A 12,915-nucleotide genomic window follows, 5' to 3' on the forward strand; every position below is an offset into this window, starting at 1 on the left:
TGCATAAAGTCGATATTTGTAAACGAGCGCACATATTCCGACCTTCAATTGCAGTTTGAAGCCCAGTTATTTGAGCCATCACGCGCCCCCTACAGGAATAAAAGTATTGTTCTCATATGAATATTTTTTTTCTTTGCGACCTTTTACACCCAATGAATGAATCGCACATGCGTTTCAAGAGTTATCATCTCTTCAGTTAGCCTGCTCTCTCTGGGTCATTTATTTTACAGCCTTCGATCGGCAGTGACGAACAGCAAAGTAAGTTTTATCATTTACGTTCTCTGCCTTTTATGAAAGGCTTGGAATATTATGCATGGTACTGTTATTAAGATTTACCCTTTTTGTAGTTTCTGTTGCTTGCTAAGGAATAGTTTAGAGAAATGTGCCTGTCAAAATATCACCACTTTTAAAGTTAGAGCGGTGCGACGAACTTCTGCTTTGCGACTTTGAATGTCGTATAACTCTCTGTTATGTGTTTGTTTAATGATTGTCATTAAAACCACAGTTTAGAAGAAACTAGTCATGAATTGTATTACGGTGCTGAATCAATGATTAAGTAACCACGCGAGTAAAAAGTGTTTCAAGTCAAAAGTTTTTTGTTTTTGTTTATTACAATAAGTTCGTCTTTGTAAAATACTGTGGCTAACACAGTACATTGTAATGTAATGTTATAACTTAGTAATACAATGATACTCAATGATTAACTGTTACAATTGTCAGTGTCCAAACAAACACCATGGTGGTACCAATTGTTCAGTTTTTGTGAGTGTGAATAACTGTAGTCCTACTGTAAATCAGCTTTATGTGAAAATGACACTTTAAAGAGGCACACTAATAAATAAAATGTACTTTTTCAAAACAGTTAAACATGCGATATATGGGTCTTGTGTGCAAGGAGCATATTTTTGCATGCCTGCTTATAGTGTATGCTAGGAATGTGTTTGAATTTTTAAGCTGCTCATTCATTCATTCCAGGTTTATTTTATAATCCTAAATACTTGTGATGTTTCCTCAGTCATTGTTAGATTGCGTCTGTATATATGATTAAAACAATTGAAATGATCTTGTTTTTAAGGATGTCTAGGTATTTAGACTACTGTATGATTTTGTGGCAGAATGTGTTATTTAAGTGTCCGTCTTCCATTTGAATCTACAGGACAATGACACAGCCAGCAGACTCTATTCTACACAGCAGTTACTTCCATCCAACTCTCCGATACTGGCAGACCTGTACTTCAGACCTCAGACCGGATAACCTGATTTATCCCATTTTCATTACGTAATGTATTTCCACTACAGTATGCTTGTTGATTGGTATAAAGATGCAGGAATAAAGTTGTTTAAAGGTTATTGCACTGGTTCTTATTTGATTTGTTTGAAACACAACAGTAAATCAATGAATAACAGCTTGATAAACTGTGTTTAAACTGTGTTTTTTTCTTTTACTTTCTTCAACAGCGACAGTCCAGATGCAGTGGAACCAATTGCAAGTCTACCTGGCCAGGCAAGGTATGTGCCTTACTTGAGCAAATACATTTGAACAGTTTCAGGAGCAGACAAAGATGGCACAAATTCTATAAGTGGTGTATAAGTGGAGTAAATTATTTGCGAGAAACCAAACTCATCTTGTAACAGATGTGAAACATAATACTTTGATCAAGCCTAAGTGTTTGCAAACTTTGGTCTTTCCTTTATAAACAGCTGTGAGTGAAAGCAGAATGATATGATTCATCAGCTTAATTATTTTAGCGTCACATTTGTCTATTTCATTAACATGTTGAAACTTAATCAAAAAGGTGCAAAATTGTGTAAAATAAATCCATGTACTTGTTTGTAATATTTTTATAAAGCAAATTTAAATTAAAATGCTAAAATAGTTGTAATGTCTTCATGATTCATGAATGTTTGGTGTCACATGCTGCTGTGGATAAGTAATTGGCTGATTCAGAGGTTAAGGGTGGCTATTTTTGGTTGATATAATTGATGTTAGTTTGTAGTTTTTGTCCACTTTATATTTTCTTATAAATAATCTTAAAATAACTTGGACAGCAGCATGTAATAGAAGCCACATACTTTGCGTAACATCGACAGAATGTACCCAATAAATATTTTTTTTAAATGTAAATTGTCTATATAACAATATAATTGAACTTAATTTGCATTTCATATCTAGATCAGGGTGGAGGTTTTAGATAAGACTCTGGCAGGGTGGAGCTGGGTGCTCACAAACCACATTGATAAGCCAAGTATCTGTTTTTGTCACAGGGTGGATAAGTCTCCTGACAGAAAAATGTTGCAGTAGTAGTAAAGTCAGGTCTGGTTATTATAACTTGTGTTATGCACATCTGATTTTGCCATGGGCTATGTTTTGAATAGAATGTGTCGTAAGCAAATATACAGCATCCTTTCTTTAAAAAAAAGTGAAATAATGAGCATTTTGCAGTCGCACTGCTTTAAAAAAAAATAGTAATAATAATGAGTACTACGCAATACACAGGCTTTTTCTCAAATTTGGCTAAAAGTATTAAAGGGGCCATGGCACAATACTTTTTTTAAGATGTCAAATAAATCTTTGGTGTCCCCAGAGCACATATGTGAAGTTTTAGCTCAAAATACCATATAAATGATTTATTATAGCATGTTAAAATTGCCACTTTGTAGGTGTGTGCAAAAATGTGCCGTTTTGGGTGTGTCCTTTAAAATGCAAATGAGCTGATGAAATTCACTGATCACAATGACGGTAGTTTGTTGCAATTAAAACTCAATTGTGCTTTTCTCTGCACTAAATGGCAGTGCTGTGGTTGCATAGTGCAGATTAAGGGGTGGTATTATTATAATAAGAGCTCCTTATGACATCATAAGGAGAGCAACATTTCAACGACCTATTTTTTTATGTGCTTGTAGAGAATTTACTGGGTTGATCTTTTTCTCATTTTTAGGTTGATAGAAGCACTGGGGACCCAATCATAGCACTTAAAGATGGAAAAAGTCACATTTTCATGCCATGGCCCCTTTAAAGGCAGGGTAGGCAGGAATTATCTAAAAAACTTTTTTACAAATTTGTTTAAACTGTCTTTACATACAAATGCATAATTAAAATGTAAGTACTCTGAAAAAGAGAGTATAAAACTCGAGTGTCTGTAGACCTCTCATGACTGTGTTAAACACAGTTAATTATTTCCATTCGGGACGAAACAAATGATTAGCTTGCACGAATATCACTCTCTCTCGCGACCATGGCACCACCCGTTGCTATGGGATCTGCCCAGACATGCGCACACCCGATTGATTTGAACATGCACAAGGCACTCTAGGAAGAGCAAAAGTATGGCAGAGAAAGTGCATTCAGAACTCACAGAAAGTGCATTCAGAACTCACAGTACCTGCATATCCAGTCAGCGAAGGCAAACAAGGCAAAAAAAGGAATAAACGAAGCAATCAAACGAGAGTAAATATCACGTGGTTTTTCCTCGAGTCGATGATGCGGTAGCGGTATTGTCTGCGGAGTGTAGTCCTCATCAGAGTCAACAATGCTTTCATCACGGAAGCTCTTCCATGCAAAACACTGGCTTAATAGTGAGTACTAAAAGCCATCCTATCTGTTTATATTCCTAGTGATAAAGTTAGGTGTATTATTACATGTGATTGCGACTTGATGTCAGTAGCGAAGTGGCCATCGGGAGAGTCGGGACATTTCCCGGTGGGCCGGTAGTGTTTTGAGGCTGCGAGGGCCGGTCTGATAATAGTTATACATTGCAAGTTAACCCCGTCTGGCGGCCTGATGTGCGGCCGCTTCCCTCTGGTCAAACTGTGCAGCCTCTTTGCTCAACACAGTAGGCTATATGAAAGTGCTCAACCTGTTAGGCAGATCCAACCATGTTTAGGATTTTAAAAAAATATAGGGGGATTATTGAACGGCCCCTCTCCAAATTGCATAGCCTGTCGGCCTTTGATGTGAAAAGCCGCGTCGCCGAATGCCTGTTTATTGCAGTACATATATGCGGTCGGATTGATCCATCAAGCGGAGACTATTTGATAGAAAGTGTGGATTAAGGATGTTTAAAATCTCTAGCCTGGTGGTCAGTACTTGAATGGATAAAATCAGCACATTTGCAAAGGTTTATCTCCATATGGCTATATATCATAAATAAAATTTAGAAGGGTTACTTTGCAGTATCACATTTTATAATTCCTACTATTAGATTTCTATTAGATTTCCATATTAATAGACGAGAGTATTCAACTGAAATATATAAATATCCTCACAACATTATTATTTCTCAAAACTTGAACAAAAATTATTTTCAAATGAACTGTATTCTTACAGTTATTCAAAGATGCACACATTATTCCAGATATGATTTGAATATTAGACGAGATAATATAACGGCAATGAACATTTCATATCCAGATGTAAATTAACATTACAGCATAATGAAATTAATAAAAAGACAAGGAAGAAGGATTGGCATGTAAATTGTATTATTATTAGCGGGAAAAAAGCAATATTACTGAAATAAACTCTGAGGTAATGCGCCAAACACACTGAAAAAAATGATTCATTGGATTTAATCCATTTTTTTAAGGTAAGTGGTTGCAATCAATTTGTTTGAGCTACATTTAAACAAAAAAGATTAATAACGTAACATAAAATATAAAACTTTTGTTTAAGTGTAGCTTGGGTGGATTGATTGCAGCCACTTACCTTGGGAAGGTTGATTAGATTCAATGAATCATTTTTTTCAGTGCACATTAAAATAAATAAGCAGTAACCGTGGAAAAAACATTATTAGGCCATCTCTCAAAACTTTATATGACAAAAATTATATTTAAAGGGAAATATTCTTACAGTTATTCAAAGATGCACAAATTATTCCATATTACTCCATTTATGAGCACATTCATCTCTGGTCTCGCTCTGTTATGTAATAGCTGATTGAGGTGCGCATCTCCGTCTTTCAACCAGGTATCATTTTGTAAAGTTACTCATTTAGGAAATTTAGCCATGATTTAATGATTTTATTATTATTATGAAAAAGTTTTTTTTGGGGGGGGGGCAAATTGATTACGATTTGTATTAGCCTACCCTAGTTTTACTACAAATAGGCTACGAAACTTTTTTTTTTACCACGGAGGGCCGGTGGTATACGAAATTTCCCGGAAGATTTTTTGGTCCCACTCCGCCCCTGCTTGATGTTATTACATGCACCGCGCTCCTTCCTCTCCGCTTGTCTGAAGTAAATCCTTTTCCCAGCAAAGCTGTCGGTGTCGTGCGTTCATGTGTTTTGGGGGCGTGGCTTTAGAAGAAACCCAGAAGGGAGGGGGTGGAGTGAATGAAAAAATGAGCTGTGTTTAAAACAGTGGTGGGAGGTCTACAGACCCTCGATTTTTGGACTCTCTTTTTCAGAGTGCTTGCATTTTACTTATGTATTGGTATGTAGAGACAGTTTGGGCAAATTTGTAAAAAAGTTTTTTGGATAATTCCTGCCTACCCTGCCTTTAACTCTTGGCAATAATTTCAAATAGTAAAGTAAATAATTTCATCATTACAATGATAGTTCACCCAAAAATGAAAATGTTGTCATTATTTACTCAGCTTCAAGTTGTTACTAACCTGTATAAAGTTCATTGTTCTGCTGAACACAAAGAATTTATTTTGAAGTTTATTTTTATTTTTCCTACTATGGAAGTCAAATGTGCTCATGCCTTCTGCTTGATTACAAATCCCTACCTTTGTGTTAAGCAGAAAAAAAGAAATATGTACAGGTTTGAATCAACTTGAGAGTGACAGAAATTCAATTTAATTTAATTGCATTTTGGGGTGAACTGTCCCTTTAAATTGGTCATATGAGACTTTTTTAAGATGAAAAAAAAAATCTTTGGTGTCCCCAGTGTGCGCATGTGAAGTTTTAGCTCAAAATACTCAACAGATAATTTATTATACCATGTTAAAATTGTCACTTTGTAGGCCTGAGCAAAAATGTGCCATTTTTGGATGTGTCCCTTAAAATGCAAACACTGATCGCAATGATGTTGGTTTGTTGAAATTGAAACTCGGTTGTGGTGTCAATTATTTTTTCTCTCTGCACTAAATGGCAGTGTTGTGGTTGGATAGTGCAGAATACAGGGTTCCCACGGGTCCTTGAAATCCTTAAAACCTTGAATCTGGGGAAAAGAATTCAAGGCCCTGGGAAGTTTTTGAAAATATACATATATACATAGATACAGGTCATTGAAAGTGCTTGAATCTATTTTATGCAAGAAGGTTTCTGAAAAAATTCCCTGCGTAGTGTAGGATAATATCATAAAAATTCTATACTTTTTAAGCACATGTGCTAAACTGTTTGCTTTAAATGCTTATATCTTCTGTATGCGAATGTTGATTCATACCAAAATGCTTTTTTGTGTAGTTATGTTTGACAAATGAAAATGTCTATGGTAACATATGTAACTGTTGTTCCCTGAGGAGGGAACGAGTCGCTGTGTCACCCTTGCCATACTTCCTGCGTCCATGTAACGCCGTCTTATATCAAATATCAGATAGCGATATACTTCCTGGCTTCCATGTCACCCTGTCTTTGTCGTTACATACAAACAAAGGATGTACATGCAAAAAAGAATGTGAATGTATGACATGTTTTTTTCTTCTGATCACAGATATGGTGTTAATAAGCTAGAAGGTTTACTTCGCCCCCTTGTGGAAAAAGGCCTGAAGTGTGTGCTGATTTTTGGAGTTCCTGCTAAAATTGAAAAGGTGTGGAGTAAAATGGTTTCTGTTAAACTCAAAATTTTGATTTGTGAGTTATGAAGAGGTTTTTTAAATGATGAGTGATGAATCATTGTCTACTCTTTTTGTTTTCCAAGGACGAGAGAGGATCAGGTGCAGACACAGACGACACTCCAGCAGTGCTGGCTGTGAAGAAACTGAGGAGCACATTCCCCAATCTATTGCTGGCCTGTGATGTCTGCCTTTGTCCCTATACATCTCATGGCCACTGTGGTTAGTTTTACGGATCTGGTGCTTATTGTCACTATTACTTGCTCTTATATGCTTATTTGCTTTAACATGTCCTGCACCATTTGTGCTACACAAGTTAATTTCGTTTGGACTCAAGCTATATATATAGAGAGAGACCAGAAATCATAGACACTTGGGGTTAGACACTTTTATTTTGACTTTAAAGCTCTGCCTTAAAAGAAATATAGTTATATAATGGGATTTGCCACTGTGCTCATAACACTTCAAGGAATTCTGCGTGAAGATGGAACATTGGATAATGCTGCAAGCTGTGTGAGGTTGGCAGAGGTAGCATTGGCCTATGCTCGAGCAGGTTCGTCAGTAAAGGATACTTACATTTAGTCAATTACACACTTGTTGAACCGTAATGAGTCTACAGTAGCTGTCCATATCCCAACATTTTTTTGTTTCCTCCAGGCTGCCACATCATTGCCCCTTCAGACATGATGGATGGACGAATTGCATCCATTAAGCAAGCGCTCCTATCCAATGATCTTGGAAACAAGGTTGACGCAGTAGAATAAAATGACAAATTATTATATAGTATGACAAAATACACAAACATGTGTCTTAAAATCTCTTTTTCTAGGTGTCAGTGTTGAGCTACAGTGCTAAATTTGCCTCCTGCTACTATGGGCCATTCAGGTAGTGTACAATTCATTTGGATCATTTGATACAGTAGTGAGTCTTAGTTGTAGTACTCTTAAAATACCACCAGGATTTTATTCTTCAAAATCTGAAGTAGGGCTGGGCGATATATCGCATGGGATTGTCATGCGCATCTCGTCAGTGAAGCAGGTTCCTTGATTAGTAGTAAATCAGATGAAGCGGCATTTACCACACAAAGCTGGGCAATATCACATTCATTATCGCAGGGGAAACGTTCATGATAACAAATGCGATACTGCCTAGCTTGTCAGTGAACTACAGCTCCGTTAATGCCGCTCTATTTGAAAGCATGTGATGGCGATTTACTACTAATCTAAGGAACTAAAGAACCAGCTTTACTGAGTAGATGCACATGGCTATCCCATGCGATATATCGCCCAGCCCTAATCTGAAGTAGTCAACCTATTTTCCTTCACATTTGACAGGGATGCTGCCCAGTCTAAACCAGCTTTTGGAGACAGACGATGCTATCAGCTACCTCCTGGTGCAAGAGGACTAGCACTGAGGGCCTGCGTAAGAGAAAAACAATGTTACTATGCACTAATCAGTCATATTTTTTGTCAGTTGCCCCCCCCCCCAAGTGATTGAATATTATTGATAAATACTATTCGAACAGTATGATTATTGGTTCATTCATTGTCTACAAGGTTTAGCTCATAGTGGGGTTTTCCTGGAGGGGTTTCCTGGACAGGGCTTATCCTAGTCCCAGACTAAAATGAATGTTTGAGCTGCCTTAATTTACAACATCTTGTACTGACATATCTTAACAAATATCAGTACCATTGCACTGCAAAAAATTATTTTCAAGAAAAAAAAATGTTTGTCTTGTTTTCAGTAAAATATCTAAAAATTCTTAAATTAAGATGCTTTTTCTTGATGAGCAAAACGACCCAAGAAAGAAGTCTAGTTTTTCGACCAAAAATATCAAATTTAAGTGATTTTGTGCATAAAACAAGCAAAAAATCTGCCAATGGGGTAAGCAAATCTTTCTTGATTTTTTTCTTGAATTTGTCTTGAATTCAGTGTTTAAGAAAAAAAAATTTGCTTACCCCATTGGCAGATTTTTTTTGCTTGTTTTATGCACAAAATCACTTGATATTTTTGGTCTTAAAACTAGACTTATTTTCTTAGGTCGTTTTGCTCATCAAGAAAAAGCATCCTAAATTAAGAATTTGTGTATATTTTTACTGAAAACAAGACAAAAATACTAAGAATTTTTTGCAGTGTGTTTTTTTTCGGGATTGTAAGGTTTGTTTGTAAAACTACTTAAATGTCCTAATATAACTAAGGCCTAGTACTGGATTAATATAAACCCTGTCCGGGAAGCTGCCCCAGTATGTGTGTATGCATTGCATCCTTTGTTGCAGTGCTTTATAAGATCAAGGTGCGGTCAAAGTTTTTTGTCCAGCTGGGATTTAGTAGCAAGTTGTAACTTGTATTTGAAGTTCATTGTAGGTGTTGCGGAATTGTACAGAGATGAATTGGGCTGTGATTAAAAATAGAATTTAAAAAAAGTATATTGTAGTATTTTTTTCATTATTTCACTTGTAGGATCGTGATGTAAAAGAGGGTGCTGATATGCTCATGGTGAAACCTGGATTACCATACCTTGATATAGTGAGGGAGGTAAAAAATAAGGTTAGTAATATTTGAACTTTATAGTGAATTGCATTTTTGAATTATGTTTCAGTTTAAAATTCTTTAAAAAATCCTTATCTTTGAGGATATTACAAATATTAAAGCACATTTAATCTCTGGGTATTATTTTTTATAATTTAATACAATGTGTATATGGGTATTCCTCAGATTAAGGGCCAAGTTGGGTTGCTGCAATTTTGAAAATTAAAATTCCAAATCTGACTAATTGGTATACATCAAATTATCAGTCATTAAGTCAGGAGCGACGTTATGAGCTTGGTTAAGACCATAAGATAAGGGAATTTATGATTTTTTTGCCAGTTTCTTAACTATGTCAAGTAAATGTGTCTTTACCATCAGATCATCGAATATATGTAAAAAATTAAACTTAAATGATAAATCAGTGCTTTTAAAACATTTTGTGGTTTCACATGTAATCTAATTTATCTTGAATTTAATGAGATTTTTACTTGCAAGATGAATTATAATCATTTACGTATCTAAATTTCTGATTCATCAATCTACCCTAGCTAGGAATAAGCTTATTTTAAGTGAATGCCATATGTAACTTTTAAATACATTGTCAGATATGTATAATTGTAGCATGCTTTTGTTATTTATACATAATTTATTGGCAAAATTATGTATTGTGCTGGTAATGACTGTACTGGTAATGACATTTTTGTCAAAAAACTAGCCCTACAAGCTAAGATGATGACTAAGCAAGTGTAGCTAGCTTTCTAAATGTAATGTACACCATTTTAACTATTAAAGTGATAAAAACATTTCAAAAATGTTTAAAAATACAGAAATACAACACATATGGTAATGACGCATAATAAGTGTACATGCCCAACACAAAGAATAGTGTAGATTTACTTACTTTTCTGGACATCAAGGCATCAGTCTTGCAGCTTGAAATCCATGTGCTCCACTGTCATTAGGTTACCATGGCTACCAAATAAACTTTTGATGAAAAAACAGTGGGAAAGTCCCTTTATGCAGTGCGTGTTGTAATGACAGCTAAACCATGGAACAGGTAGAAATTACGCAAAATAAAGTACAAAATGCATACATATGCTTAATCTGCGCATGTAGTTTATTAGTTCAAGTAACATTTAATTCATATGCATATTTTTTTATTCATTTGTGATAAATAATGTTTAAGATATGGCAGGACAAACACCATAACACCGATATTTTACCACAAAACACCAATAAAATGTGATAAAACTATTAAGAGCAGCCATAAAAAAAGTCTAGGCTTGTTTTTGTTTATACCAATTAATGGTGCTCAAATTTATTAGATTTGATTAGTTTTTAATAGAATTACACCCTGGGGACATAAATGGGCCCAAATTCTGGGAAATACCCATACATATATATTTTTTGAATAACATAATAATAAACATGTTTTGACAAAAAATATATATGTATGGGTATTTCCCAGAATTTGGGCCGATTTATGTCCCCAGGGTGTAATTCTATTAAAAACTAATGTTAATAAACATGTTATCATGTTTATAATGTGTTTTATTGTGCTACTTAGCTGTATTTATCAGTAATGAAGGCTTAAATCAAAACAAACCAACTGCGGTTTAATTGATATTATTTGGAATGCATCAAAAAACTATATTTCTAAAAAAAAATTTTTTTGGAACCAAACTCTTCATATAGTTTTTTATATGTTTTTCTTATGTGCATTCCTTTATCTCTCATAAGCACCCTACTCATCCGCTGGCAGTGTATAATGTGTCCGGGGAGTTTGCCATGTTGTGGCACGGAGCTCAAGCTGGAGCTTTTGACCTGCGCACTGCAGTAATGGAGGCTATGACTGCTTTCCGCCGGGCAGGTGAGAGAGCCCATGTTGAGTCTAGGTTTTCAGAAATACTTTTTTGCTGTGATTGAATTGGTGTCTTTCACTGCTGGCTTTCTCTTAATGCATAAAAAGTGAGTGATATACAGAGGATGTTAAATGTTCTTTTCCATTTTTGACATTATAATTTCTTTTGTTCAGGAGCTGATATCATTATTACCTACTACGCCCCACAACTGCTCACATGGTTAACAGAGTAATGGTTGGTTCACCTGTGTCAGTGAACTTGGATAAAAGTACATCTCCTGTCTTTCACAGAGATTGATTTTCTTGAGGACTTGAAACCACACTGATAAGCAGAGATAATATTATATAAATGACAATTTTACAACTTAATCTGATTCATGTATCAAGTTACAGTCGTTCAAAAATGTTAGTTTTTTTATACTTCTTATACCACTACAATTTATGGTCATTTAGTCATTTGTTTTATGTATACCACTGTAATTTTTTTTCTCATCAGCAGAAACACTGGAAATGGACCTACTGATGATAATCCAATGACATTGCATGTCTTATTGTTATCTCCAATTAGGTTCAGAATGCTAATAAAACTTCAGAATGTTTATCTGTATATAACAAAAAGATGAGAATAAAGTTAGAGCCATGTCTAAACAGTATTTTTTATTATATGGATACTACGAGAACAGTGTTTGTATATCTCATATCAACAACTCTGCTTCGTGGTAGCAGGATTTTATGATCTGAGCAGAAATTTCTGTCCCTTTCATAAAGTTTACAGACATTTCTTCATTATTGTCAATCATAATTTACTTGTTGATGGATGATATTATTAGTGCTGTATATTCCTAACTAAGATGCTGTTTAAGTGAGCACCACATTGCCTGAGGAGAGCTGAACTGTTGATAATGATGCCCTATAAACTGACCAAACTGCGTGGTGTCCTGTAAAAAAATGAAATGGAGAAATTTAGATCACTTAAAGGTGCCTTGCATCATCTGAAGCCAGCTTAAAGGGATAGTTGACCGAAAAAGTGAAGTTTTGTCGTCATTTACTCACCTTCTAATTGTTCCAAGCCTATTTAATTTTTGTTTTTCTGAAAACAAAGGAAGAAGGTTTTAAGATTGAGTGTAACCTAGCAGATCTAGGGAACCAACGAATTCCACAATAAAAAAAATACTATGGACGTGAATGGTGCTCAGAAGTGGGCATGTAGAAATGGCTCTATAGCGCCACCTGCAAAATTTCAAGAGAACAGCCCCCTGCTACAAAAAAGTACAGATACAAAATTTGGTAAGATCATCTATCACCCCAAGCCCTACAAAAAGGTCTCTTGGAGCCAAGCTCTAAACCACAAAGGAAGTTGGCCATATTCATTTTTCACTGTGATTTCTTTGCAAATATTGACATTTCTAGGCTTCGTACTTTAGCGAATTCTTCCCAGATATTTAATCCAATCATCATCATATTTGGGCAGTATCATCTAAAGGCCTTTGCGATGCTAAATTTTGGAGCTTTTGACTTTTCGTTGGAAATTGGTGTGTCCGTGGCAGCCTAGCAAATGTGATGTTTCATCATGAAACAGGAAGCTGTTGTAATTCAGGCATACATTGTCAGATCTGCCCCTGACATCACATGTTTGATAAGGGTCCTGGCCTGAACACATCAACATGGCATAATTCAGTTACAGTCATAGCACCACCTAGAGGCAGCAGGAAATACCATGTTTTACGCTGTGAAACAAATGAAACAA

The 12,915-nt window shown here is 35.5% G+C and overlaps 1 protein-coding gene across 1 annotated transcript; it reads left to right on the forward strand.

Annotated features, from left to right (window-relative positions):
* Nucleotides 1-100: 100 nt before the first annotated feature.
* Nucleotides 101-11,816, forward strand: alad (aminolevulinate dehydratase). The gene is made up of 12 exons (XM_055201007.2): nt 101-258; nt 1,157-1,279; nt 1,459-1,509; nt 6,658-6,754; nt 6,865-7,000; nt 7,248-7,331; nt 7,436-7,524; nt 7,608-7,663; nt 8,113-8,200; nt 9,239-9,325; nt 11,048-11,177; nt 11,343-11,816. Exons 2-12 carry the CDS (start codon nt 1,161-1,163, stop codon nt 11,399-11,401), a joined length of 996 nt encoding a protein of 331 aa, XP_055056982.1. The 5' UTR covers nt 101-258; nt 1,157-1,160; the 3' UTR covers nt 11,402-11,816.
* The last annotated feature ends 1,099 nt before the right edge of the window (nt 11,817-12,915 follow it).

Source organism: Misgurnus anguillicaudatus, chromosome 22 (genome assembly GCF_027580225.2).
Source record: "Misgurnus anguillicaudatus chromosome 22, ASM2758022v2, whole genome shotgun sequence".
Taxonomy (NCBI): domain Eukaryota; kingdom Metazoa; phylum Chordata; class Actinopteri; order Cypriniformes; family Cobitidae; genus Misgurnus; species Misgurnus anguillicaudatus.